Source organism: Panthera leo, chromosome A2 (assembly GCF_018350215.1).
Source record: "Panthera leo isolate Ple1 chromosome A2, P.leo_Ple1_pat1.1, whole genome shotgun sequence".
NCBI classification, from domain to species: domain Eukaryota; kingdom Metazoa; phylum Chordata; class Mammalia; order Carnivora; family Felidae; genus Panthera; species Panthera leo.
The window spans coordinates 12,059,633-12,072,169 of NC_056680.1; the positions used below are offsets into that span (position 1 = coordinate 12,059,633).

Sequence of the window (12,537 nt, forward strand, 5' to 3'; positions counted from 1 at the left end):
ACTGCAATACGCTTATTCAACCTTTACCATGGCTCCAAAACCGCCCCTCTCTGTCAGGGAGATGGCTTCGCTCAGGTCGGCTAAGTTGGTCAGGCTGGCGCCGTGGGCCCCGTCGAGCACCTCGTCATACTGCTCCAGGGTCCTGTGGGCTTCTTGGTGGCTTTCATGCAGCTGGGACAGCTTGCTTCTTGCCTACACGACAAAGATTGCTGACATCACATGGGGTTTAGGGGAAAGGTGTCAGGAGAGATATTTTTTTTCTCCTAACGTCCAACCCTATTGTCCAACTCCGTTCACATGGGGAACTGAATTACTCGCCTACACAGTAGAGGATCCCAAGTGACACGACTTGTAAACCACGAGGTCCTTGTCGCTGCCCCATGAGGCCTGTTTATATCCCTGACCCCTGAGAGAGGCCTGTGTTCAAACAAACATCTGTCAATTCTGAAAAGAACTGAAATTGGTAAAAATCCACATTCACGATCTGTTCCAAGTGATAGTAAACATTTCCCCTTTATGGGGTTTTATCACCCTGTCCACTGCTCCTTGTCCTGGACAGGGATGTGAGGCCAGGGAAAGGAGGACAATCTATGAAGTCAGACAGACCAGGAATGTTATCTTAACTGTCTCATCCTGTGTGAGACACTGTGTGACCTCTGGCGAGTGACCTAACCTCTCTGTTAGCTCTTCTCCAAAAAGGACCACAGGAAGCGATGGGTAAAACACCTCCTGTAGCCATCTGGAAGGGTGGGCGTTAATACATGACAGTGAACATCACTATTATTACTAACATACACGCATGGCTTGGATCCTATCTATGTTACACAAACTCCAATTGCTCAGATGGAAAAGACCTAAAATAATCTCAGATCTAAGAAACAATGAAACACAACACAGGGAATGAAATCCCGCGTACGTGTTTGCGATCAACTATTGTCTGCAACCTGGCAAAAAGAGCAAGGGATCGAGTCGGTCAAGAGAGGAAGCACAGCTGGCCACTGTAATAGTGCCAAAGGTAAGCATCACGCCCGTCTGTCGATGGGACACCCAAGGGCCGGCAAGGCCTTGGGCTGTTACATACAGGGGAGCGGGAGGGAAGCCCGCCCTCTGCTGGCGAGCAGCGGCTACAGGCCCCAGGGCCTTCACACCAAAGCAGGATAAGGATGGGGTGCCCAGACAGACTGCAGAACTGGAACAGGGCCCCACGTGGGGTGATGCTCATCACAGGGTGGGGCCTCAGCAATGTACCAGTCCTCAGATCGCACGGGGACAGAGAGGTGCCGGAAAACGTCTCAGACTCTGTCCCTCTCGCTGGTCTGAGAACCGTGCTGGGGAGGGCATTTCTATACCCAAGACTCTCTCCAAAGGAGCCACTGAAGTCCTCACACAGACCCTGCCCATTCCCCAAAGAGGGCGTGCGCCCAGGTGGGGAAGTGGAAGGACAGCGAGGCACAGCAAACAGCCCGCAGGCCAAAGTCAACGTGATGCCGGAGCACACGCTGCGGGACGCTGGGTGCTTGACCTCCAGGCCAGGACGACAGCTTCTAAGAAGAGAGCCTGACATAAACGGGCTGGGTGAGAGCCAAGGTAACAAGTGGCCTCTGTGCAGGCTGGTCACACACCCTGACGTGACAGCTCACCGCAGCTGCTCCGCTCGCAAGAAGGACCCAGAAGACCCCCGGCCACCAGCAGAGGCAAGGCCCCGCCCTCAGGGAGATACCTGGTTGATTTCGTCCTGCGTCGATTTCAGGGACTTGATGATGGTTTCCAGCTGAACTTTCCCAGCCTGAATGCTCTGCTCCAGCTGGGTTTCTTCCTGCTGCAATCGGTTCAGCTCTGATTTGGCCCGGTTCAGGTCGTCTTCCTGGGATTTGAGGTCAGATTCCTGAGACTGGATTTGGGTCTTCAACGAGGAAATCTGAAATGAGATGAAATATGACAAAAGGAGGAGTCTTAATTCACATCATTGGAACAAGCGGACCCAGTGAGGCAGATACCAGCCTGATGGCGGGACACCTGGGCTTCCTTCCAGGGCCCTCTCTCCACTCGCAGAACAGAAGGAAACAAGGCAGACGTGCAAATGCCCATGAACTGACAGAAAGTCAATTTTGGGATAAGTCAATTTTGAGGCCTGGGATAAGCAAAGGCAGTCTACCTGTCTCCCAGGGGCTAAACATCCCCGTGCAAGGCCTCAGAGGAGGAGATGAGGGCTTTCAATCTGCTGAGCTTGCAGCCTCCCCGGTTTATAATGAGCAGTGAAGACACCAGACGGTGGCAGGGGCGGAGGAGGAGCATGCTGGCCCCGGGGTGCTGTGAGGCACCAGCCAGGGTGAGTTTAGTGGGGACCAAGGCCGTTCACTGTATGACTGACTTGGTGGGTGAGACGGAGGTCAGGCCACAGATGCCTGGACGCTTTTTCAGATGGTATGTCCACAACTCGATTAAACCAGTAGGACGCCTCAGCCTTGTGTTTCCAGGTCGTCGTGAGCCCAAACAAGCCCACAGGAAGCCCCCCCGCCATGCTGGGCGTGAGACTCACCATCTGAGTCTCGTCCTGGCACTTCTGCCTGACGTCGCTCAGCATGTCTCGGAGCTTGGCCTTCTGCTGATCCATTTCATCGAGGCGGTCTTGGGCGTCCTGCTTCTGAGCTTCCAGCTCTTGCAAACTGCTCGTTTCCCGGTCTAAGTCATTTTGCAATTCCTAGGGAAGAGGTGCGTCAATGTACTTGAGCATGGGGGGTGGGAAGCATGTCCAAGACAGCAGTCTCAGCCTGGGCTAGAGCCCCCTGGATGTCCTACGAGACCGGCCCCTGCCCGTCAGCCTGTGCTCAGCAGGCATCCGGTGCACACTTGCTGTAAATGTGTGCATCTCAGTTGGTGGCCGTGGCATGACCTCTCACTAAGTCCCTTGGCAAATATTTACTGATGGCCTAAGAGTGGCCAGGGTCTGGGAGAGTAGCTGGGTCCCACCAAGAAGAGCTATCCGGTGACATGTGGTCAAGGGTGGGGAGGGGAGAAGCATCACCCAAACACAAACAAACTGGGAGGAACAGAACCGACAGAATGTACGGGTGCTGCTGGGTGGACTCGGGGCAGGGGGTGGGGGCACAGGGAGACCAGACTGACACTGCACGGAAGTGGGGAAGGGGGTGTAGGGCTCCAGCTCCAGCAAAAGGAAGCAGGGCCACGCAGGAAGCCCCCGCAGGACGTTCAAGTATGAGCGTGGGACAGGATGATTCTCCACTGTTGACGTTGCTCCAAATCGGCAGTATCTACCCAGACGACCAGTAAAGGTACCCTCAGACCCGACCAGGACACCCCTAGGAAGAGCACCCTGGGGGTGTATGGTGCACGTGAAAACATGCAGTCTGTGGGAGCAAAACCTGGGAACCAAGTAAATTCCCACCAGGCGGGCCTGGCTCACAACTTACGGTGTGCTCGTACCCTAAAGGAAGCTGCACCTCATACTCGAGTTACAACGTGAAGCCCGTGGCCAAGCACATGTGTATGCTGCATTCTGGCGTTCGTGCCAACAGGAAGGAAAGAACACGCACGCGACCTTTCTGGAAGGCCTCGTGGGAGCTAACTGACGACATCTCTGACAGACCAACAAAAGGAGCAGGGAGGGGACCTGGGCCACGAGGAGATGGTGGCCGTGAGAATCAAAGCAAGGGAAAGATTTGAGGGGACCTTTGGGGGTAAGAGAGGACGGGGATGGTGAGGCCGATCCCCAGGGCCGGGCCGGCTGGGGCTTTGCTGGTGCCATTTTAGGAGAAAACCCAAAGCAGGCACAGGGCCTCCTCTGCCTTGAGGATGAAAATGTCATGGCTCTCGCCACTCTAGACAGCCAAAACACACCTCTGAGTTATGCTGGGGAGCTAGGCCCTCTCTTCCCCAGTCTCCCTGCCCTTGGCCTTGAATTCAAGAAGCGGAACTTCAGTGTTCAAGTCTGGGGAAGGGAAGAGGATGGTGGTAGGGAGTCCCAGACACAGGTTTGCCACATCTGAGGGAACAACAAGTGACGGAGGAAGAGGACACAGAGCAGGGAAGAGGGCCAGGCCTGCTGTGGTGGCCTGAAACATCAAGGAATCTGAGCCTCATTCTGTAACGAAGGAGGGGGAATCCAAGAGCCCAATGGGGACGAAGACCCAGCTCATGGTCAGGATGGGAGCTGGGGTCAGAATGTGGGAGGTGTCTGAGCAAAGAGAACAAAGAAACAACCCAGAGAACCTGCAGACTTAATTCAAACCCCCCTGGAATCCCCAGCTGGCTCCTGCACAGAAACGGACAAGCTGAGGCCAAAGTTCATAAGGAAATGCAAGGGATTTGGAAATGCCAAAACAATCTCGAAGGAGAAGAAAAAAAGTTGGAGAACTTCTACTTTTCAGTTTCAAAACTTACAACAGACATACCTCAGATATATTGTGGGTCTGGTTCCAAATCACTGCAATATAGCACGTGTTGCAATAGAGTGAGTCAAATGAATTTTTGAGTTCCCAAGTACATGCAAAAGTTATATTTACACTACACCACAGTTTAAGTGTGCAATAGTGTTATGTCTAAAAAACAACGTACACACCTTAATTAAAAAATATTTTATTATTAAAAAATGCTAATCATCACCTGAGCTTTCAGGGAGTCGTAATCTCTGAACACAGATCACCATAACAAATATAATAATAACGAAAAACATTGAAAGATTGCGAGAATTACCAAAATGGGACACAGAGACACAAAGTGAGCAAATGCTACTGGGAAAATGGTGCCAATAAATTCACTTGACGGAGAGTTGCCACAAACCTTCAATTTGTAAAAGAAAAACAAAACAAAACACACAGAATCTGTAAAGCACAATAAAATGACATATGCCTATACAAAGCTATAGTCACCAAGACAGCGTAGTACTGACCTAAAGAGAAATGCATGTGGAACAATGGGATAGAACAGAGTCCAGAAATAAAGCCACACATCGATGGCCAAGTGACAGTCGACAAGGGTGCCAGGCATTTGTTCAACAGGGAAAGAACAGTTTCTTCAACAAATGGTGCTGGGACAACTGGATCTCCACATGCAAAAGAATAAAGTTGGATCCCTACCTCACACCATATACCAAAATTAGCTCAAAACAGACCAAAGATCTGAATGTAGGAGGTAAAACGATAAAGTCTTAGAAGAAAACATAAGGTAGGGGCGCCTGAGTGGCTCAGTCGGTTAAGCGTCCGACTTCGGCTCAGGTCACCATCTCTTCATTCGTGAGTTCCAGCCCCACATACGGCTCTGTGCTGATGGCTCAGAGCCTGGAGCCTGCTTTGGATTCTGTGTCTCCCCCTCTCTCTGCCCCTCCCCTGCTCGCACTCTCTCTCTCTCTCAAATATAAATAAACGTTTAAAAAATAAATAAATAAAGAAGAAAACATGGGGTAAAATCTTTGTGACCCTGAATTTGACAATGAGTTCTTAAATATGACATTAAAAGCAAGAGCAGAAAAAAAAAAAAAAGGAATAAACTGGACTTTACCAAAATTTAAAGCTTTTGTGCTTCAAAGGACACTATCAAGAAAGTAAAAAGACAACCCACAATTTTTGCAAATCACGTATCTGATGAAGAAATTTTACCCAGAAAATATAAAGAACTCTTACAACTCAGCTATCAAAAGACAAAAAAAAAAAAAAAACAAAAAAAAAACTTAATAATGGTCAAAGGGTCTGAATAGAAATGTCTATTCAAAAGGTACACAGATGGACAATAAGCACATGAAAAGATGCTTGGGGCACTTGGGTGGCGTAGTCGGTTAAGCGTCCAGCTCTTGATTTTGGCAGAAGGAAGGAAGGAAGGAAGGAAGGAAGGAAGGAAGGAAGGAAGGAAGGAAGGAGGGAAGGAAGGAAGGAAAAACCAGGCAGACACTACGGGTGCTCGCCAGAAGGACAGCGATGGAAATAGAGGTGAAAGACTCCGGGAGGACAGGGAAAGGGCACAATGGGAACAGAGCCGTGGGGGCTGAAGCTTCTGCTGCTTAAGTAGCCTGAGGACAAAGGACTCGCACTCCATGCGGGGCCCTGACCCACAGACTGTGCTAGCCGGCACGGCCAGACCCATCTGGGGACAGGTGGCAGGAACCCCAACCAAACCTGGTTTTCACAGGGGAACTTTCAAAAAATACGTAGTATTCTGTCTGTGCCATCAAGCACTACAGCAGGGCCCCAGCCCGGCCTGCTTACGGACGACGCCCCCACAGAACAGCCAGTCTGGCTGGCTTAGGGCTCCCTCCCAGCTCTGGGGGGCTGTCGGGGCACACAAGGACCCCGGCACCTCGAAGGCTGCAGGAGCCCACCAGCCAGGGCTCCAGGCAGCCTGGCCGCACCTGCCACAGACCACAGAGGACAGCGCCTCCGGATGTCAGAACAAGTCTCTGCACAGGCCCGACTTCTTCCTCAGAATCACCTGGAGCAGGCGCCAGAGACCTCATGATGGTTTCCTTGGTCGCGACAGGACATTATAGCACCCGGATCCTCAGGACCATAATGCAAACCAAAGCATGTTCATGGCAACCCAGACGCGATAGGAAGGCAGAACCAGCCACACAGCCGTGTCACCCAGGCCCGGGCGGGAGGGAAGACGAGGCCGGCTCCACCAAAGGACTAAAAAGATGGAGTGAGGTGACACAGATGATGGAGGCGGGGCGAGGGCTCTACGTCTGGGGGATCAGTTCTAGGACACGGGCGGAAATCAGAGATGTGAGGGAGAATAAAATGACACGATGAAAGTACATACATTCAGAGAAATAAAGTCACTTTGCTTACAAGGTGGTCTTGTAGCTGAAGAAGCTCATTTGAGCAAGAAACCCTTCATCTCAGAGGCAGGCCAGTCCCTGCTTTCCAATCCAAAACATTCCAGGAGACCACCTACGGCCTAGTCCTCACGGCCGACGTGCACAGAGTGAGAAGCCAGAAAAGAAGGGTCTGGATACTGCACGGCAGGCACTGATGAGTGTCCGGAGGCAGGGTGGGCACACCCACCCCACCTCACCCGCAGACCACAGCTAGGACGGACAGCACTTCCCACAGATCAGCGGAACGCGCCCTCCAGCACCCTGAGAGCCCAACTGAGTCAGATGGTACTTACTTCCCCCGGCTCGGGTTCACGCCCTAGGAGGTGATCCAGAGAGAACCGGCCACTCTCGCAGCGCACCCGGCAGCTAGCCACTGCTCTCGGCTCCGTGAGCAGCCCGCGCGCTGAGCCTCGTGGCCAGCTGAGGCGATGGAGGCCAGGAGGCCGAGCACGGCGGAGCGGGGGTCCTGACCACTTAGCCAGGCTCCTCTCCGGCCACAGCTCGGAGCTCAGAACACTCAGAGTCCTCAAGCAGAGGACGCCGGTCCCTGCGACATGACTCGGCCTCACCCACGGGGCGCCACAGCCACCTCTAGCGTCCCCACAGTGGCAGGGCTTTCTCTATCCACCCAGACTGGAGACCGTAGGGACCCAGGTCTCTTCAACAGTGTAGCTGCCCAGTGCTGATGGCTTTGCTCCTGGTGCAGACTCCCCTCTGCTCAAATGATGGAGAAGAGCAGGAAGCGGCCCGAGTGAGCCCTGAGCAGGTGCCAGACTTCGTTTCCCAGCCCCACAACTCAGGAAAGCAGAACGCTCGTAACCAATGCAGTACAAGACCCAGAGATGTTCAGTAACTTGCCCAAGGTCACACAGCTACAGAGAACCGGGTCTGAGCCCAGGCAGCCAGGCCCCCAGTCTCTGTGTCACCACCACCTGCTAGGAGACGCTCCAGGAGGCGGGACTGTCCGAGAACAGGTTAGCAGCCACTGTCTGAGCCTCAGAAACTGAGACTCGAGTGAAAAAAGCCAGACACAAAAGGCCTCACGTTGAACGTCCAGAGCAGGTATGTCCATGGAGACACAAAGCAGATCAGCAGCTGCCGGACTGGGGAGTGGGGAGGGCAGTGGCAATGGAGTGTGAGGACTACACGTCATGGGGTTTCTTTGGGGGTGATGGAAATGTTCTGGAACTAGACAGAGGGGACAGCTAAGGAACACACCAAACATGCGAAAAACCAACGAACCACTTGTTCTAAAGTAGCAAATTTTATGTTATGTGAATTATATAGCTCAATGGAAAAGAGAGACAGAGAGAGAGAGAGAGAGAAAGAAAAGAAAAGAAAAGAAAAGAAAAGAAAAGAAAAGAAAAGAAAAGAAGAAAGAAACCCCTGTCTATGGTTATAAGAAAGGTAGAAACCTCACTCAGAAGTGCAAGGGCGGGGCTACCTTCCCCTTGCCCCGCCCCCACTGACCGGCAGGCCCCCCCCCCCCCCCCCCCACAGGACAAGACCATCTGCCCAGGGTGAGGCTGTTCTTACCTGTACTTCGTTGCTTTTCTGTCTGATTGCCTCTTCCTTTTCCCTAATGTCCTGTTCCAGGGAGTATTTCTCTCTGGGCACAGAAAAAAAGAATTCAGGAAAAGCACAGATGAGTGATAGCAGGACTACAGCCATGGTGTATTCTCTCCACGCCGACTTCTCAACACCCAATTCCGTCCATACCCACGGAACCCAACTCAGCTGGTTCCTAGGAATGACCCTCAGGGATCGTGCCCTCTACATCATCCCCTCCCCCATCAGCGAGTCCGTGGCTACGAGGCGGCACTGCTCCCCATGAGACCACTCGAGCCCCTCAAGCAGAGGAAAAAGGAAGTCAGAGCGGTGTCCGGGGTGAGGAGGGTTCAACGCTCCCTGCTGACTGTGCCCATGGAGGGCCAGGTGCTTCCTGGGCCCTCCTCCCTCTCCTAGAACTAACTGGTGGGAGAATGCTGCTTTGAAGAGGAAGCATCTCTTTATGCCAGATTTGAGAGGACAGACACCCCATCCAAAGCCCTTGTTTACAGGTGGGGAGACTGAGGCAGCAGGCACAGAGGAGCCAGAGACCTGGACACAAAGGCTCCCTCAGTTTAGCTGTCGGTCCTGAGCCATTAACTTGCCCTCGGAGGCTCAGCCGTTCTACGTGCTGAGGGGGAACAAGGCCCATCCTAAGGGCAGGGGGCAGGGCCTATGGCTACCTAGCAACAACCTGCCTGAGATTCCACAGCCCAGACTGACTCCAACTGAGGATGTCATCACTCGAGCTCATTAAGTCAATTCAGGAACTCGGGGGAATGTGCCCTGCTTCGCTTCTGCTGCATGAACTTGTTGACGGCCGACCTGTGTGCCTCACAAGCCTGTGGTACTTGTGGTAACAAGCTGGGATAGGGCCTGTGTAAGGGCCAGATTCCGAGGGGAAGGAGCTTTAACACACCTCTGTAACTGGGCAATCTCTTGACTGATATCATCAAGTTCCTTCACACCAGTGAATTCCCCTGATCCAAGAGAACTTGAACCATCCTGGAAGCAAATTCAGACACAGGGTTAAAACTTGACAAGCTGATGGGGCGCCTGGGTGGCTCAGTCGGTGAAGCGTCCGACTTCGGCTCAGGTCATGATCTCACGGTTTGTGGGTTCGAGCCCCGCGTCGGGCTCTGTGCTGACAGCTCGGAGCCTGGAGCCTGTTTCGGATTCTGTGTCTCCCTCTTTCTCTGCCCCCCCGCCCCCCAACACTCGTGCTGTCTCCATCTCAAAAATAAATAGACATTAAAAAATTAAAAAAAAAAAAATTGACAAGCTGAGGGTTGCCTGCCTCCCTCAGTCGATGTAGCCTGTGACTCTTGATCTCGGGGCTGTGAGTTCAAGCCCTGAACTGGATGTAGAGATTACTTAAAAATAAAACTTTAAAAAAAAAAATTTTTTTTGACAAGCTGACCTCACCACCCAGCAGGTACTAGTATGAGGGATACAATCTCCAATTCACTAGGGCAAGTGGCAAAAGTGCCAGAACCCAGCTGGATAACTATGCCAGTGGCCCAGCCCCACCCCCAGCCCCTGGTGAAGGCCCGGCCACGAGAAGGCAGGCTACAACAGCAGGGCACTGGCCTGCTCACATGGGCCACTGCCGCCACCTGGTGGCAGGCTGCGGGAAGCCACAGGAGCATGACAGGGATGTGGCCAGGGGTACTCACCTGGATGGGAGTGCCTCTCTCCGAGGGCGGGACCATGTCCGGTGAGAGGACCTGAGGGGGGTCGATGCCTTTACTGACCTTCTGCTGAATGAAGTACATAGCTAATGCGAATTGGTCTTTACTTAACTTCCCCGTTTGCCTCGTATCAGCCAGGGCCCTGGGAGAAGGCGGGATGCTAATTAGACATCAGACAAGAATTCGGCCCCGCCTGGGAAGTACAAATCACAGAACCCCTCCATTTAAAAAACGAACAGTGACAACACAAACAGCGGGGCACAGCAGCGACTCCTTTTCTGTTGAACATCCCTCTCGAGGACCGCAGTCCCGCCACCGGCCACCCAGGCATCCGGCCCTACGGCTGGTGAAGGAGGGGCCGTCAGCACAAGAAGGGGGGCCCCACCTGGCTGGAGAACCACCGAACCCCACCCCACAGTCCGAGGTGGTGGGCCTTTGGGAAGGCCTCATCAACAATTACCAGGAACGCAACCGGCTCTTTATGGTGTGTGTGTGGAAGACAGTGAGGGTCCGGTACGGAGCCGCTCTGGTGGAAGTGAAAGCTGGGCCCGAGCGTGCACCCTTGGATCTTCAGCAAGTTCCCGCAGCCCTGGGTTATCTGAGCAGCCTGAGCTGCTGGTTTTCAACGGGGATGACAGCAGCAGCATTTTGGGTCGTCGTCACGAGGAGCTAGGGCCTGGACGGCCACCCGCGGCCGTGCTGCACCGGACGGCCCCTCGCTGCTAAGGGGCCCTGCTCACGTGGCCTTTGGGCATCCTGGTAGACGGGCGGCACGTGGAGCTCCCGCGGAGCCGGGGTGGGGGAGAAGCTTCACAATCAGCCCGGTAACGGAGGAGCCGGCCGTCACGGGAAGGAAAGCCTCACGCAGTAGGACAAGGCCTCCGCATCTGCAAAACTGTCTCACCCTGGCCACTGCGCAGGCGGTCTCACCTCCCGCTGCAGTCGTGACCGAAGAGTGACACCTCTCTAACTCGCAGCCAAGGAGCCGGGCGTGGTGAGCAGACTCGGGCCCAAACACCAACGCACAGGGCCACGGGGAGCACGGAGACCCCACTGAATATCGCTGACACGCGCTGGTTTACAAACGTCTTCATTTTTGTCGCGGTTTGAGGGCGAGGTGTGAGGATTCTGCCCGTAAGCGTCGGTCCTGCCGCCTCGCCTCGCCCACGGCTGCTCCTGGGCTGAGGCCTCTTCTCTCCAGCCCTCTCCTGCTCCCGGTCTCTGAGGGAGTGTGGGCTCCGAGGCCTGCAGGCGGGGTGCTCGGCCAGCCACCAGCCGGGGAGGCCTACACGCGCCTTCTGGCTCCGTCCTCGTTTCCTCCCTGCCGTCCCCCTGGGCGTGCTATCTGCGCCCCCCCGGCCCCCCGCAGACAAACCCGGACTGGCCTTTTACTCTCCCAGCGGTGATTCCAGAGCCTGCTCGTTCTGTCTTTCCCCTCTGCTCCTTATGCGTTCCCTCTTCTAATCCAAGCGTATTCGTGATTTCACCGTGCTGCTTCCACGTTGTGGCGTCACTGGCAGGTGGAGGGACTGTCCCTATACTACGACTGGGGCGCCGCATCGCTACCTCTGAATCACATGCACGTTCGCTTCAGGGTGATAAAGGGCACACGCATTCTATCGGTTTCTAAAAGGGGACGCCAGATCTGAAGGGGCCGAGAATGACTGCCCCGGACCTGTCGGAAGCAGTCGGCCTCCACTAGCTGTTTTGGTGACTGACTCTGGGTGTCACACACTTGCGAAGGGAGAGCCTGTTCTCTCAGGTCGGGGCCTCCCGTCACAACGTGGACATCTACGAATTCTTGCCAAGGGCAGCTATTTCCACAAGCTACTGAGTAACGTGCTGTCACTGCTCTTCTACTAGGCGCTTATCCAAAGGATACAGGAGTGCTGATTCATAGGGGCACATTACCCCAACGTTTATGGCAGCGCTATCAACAATAGCCAAATCATGGAAAGAGCCCAAATGTCCATCAACTGATGAATGGATAAAGCAGATGTGGTTTATATATACAATGGAATACTACTTGGCAATGAGAAAGAATGAAATCTGGCCATTTGCAGCAACGTGGATGGAACTGGAGGGTATTATGCTGAGTGAAATAAGTCAGTCAGAGAAAGACAGGCATCATCTGTTCTCACTCGTTAGTGGAATGGAGGATCATGGGGGAAGGGAAGGGGGAAAAATGGTTTTAAACAGAGAAGGAGGCAAACCCATAAGAGATTCTTAAATACAGAGAACAAACTGAGAGTTGATGGGAGGGCGCGAGAGAGGGGAAAATGGGTGATGGGCATCGAGGAGGGCACTTGTTGGGATGAGCACTGGGTGTTGAATCATGGGAATCTACCCCCAAAATCAAGAGCACAGTGTATACACTGTACGTTAATTAACTCGACAATAAATTCTATTAAAAAAATAAAATAGGGCGCCTGGGTGGCTCAGTCGGTTAAGCGTCCGACTTCGGCTCAG

The 12,537-nt window shown here is 53.6% G+C and overlaps 1 protein-coding gene across 8 annotated transcripts in view; it reads right to left on the minus strand.

Moving 5' to 3' along the window:
- Nucleotides 1-12,537, minus strand: part of EPS15L1 (epidermal growth factor receptor pathway substrate 15 like 1) — a 96,807-nt gene that overhangs the window by 38,288 nt on the left and 45,982 nt on the right. For all 8 annotated transcript variants that reach the window (XM_042928792.1, XM_042928788.1, XM_042928787.1 and 5 more), the window contains exons 11-16: nt 10,054-10,210; nt 9,297-9,382; nt 8,366-8,438; nt 2,540-2,701; nt 1,721-1,918; nt 28-192 (exon numbers count right to left, since the gene is read on the minus strand). In XM_042928792.1, coding sequence (XP_042784726.1) covers nt 28-192; nt 1,721-1,918; nt 2,540-2,701; nt 8,366-8,438; nt 9,297-9,382; nt 10,054-10,210 — 841 coding nt within the window. The remainder of the gene's footprint in view (nt 1-27; nt 193-1,720; nt 1,919-2,539; nt 2,702-8,365; nt 8,439-9,296; nt 9,383-10,053; nt 10,211-12,537) is intronic.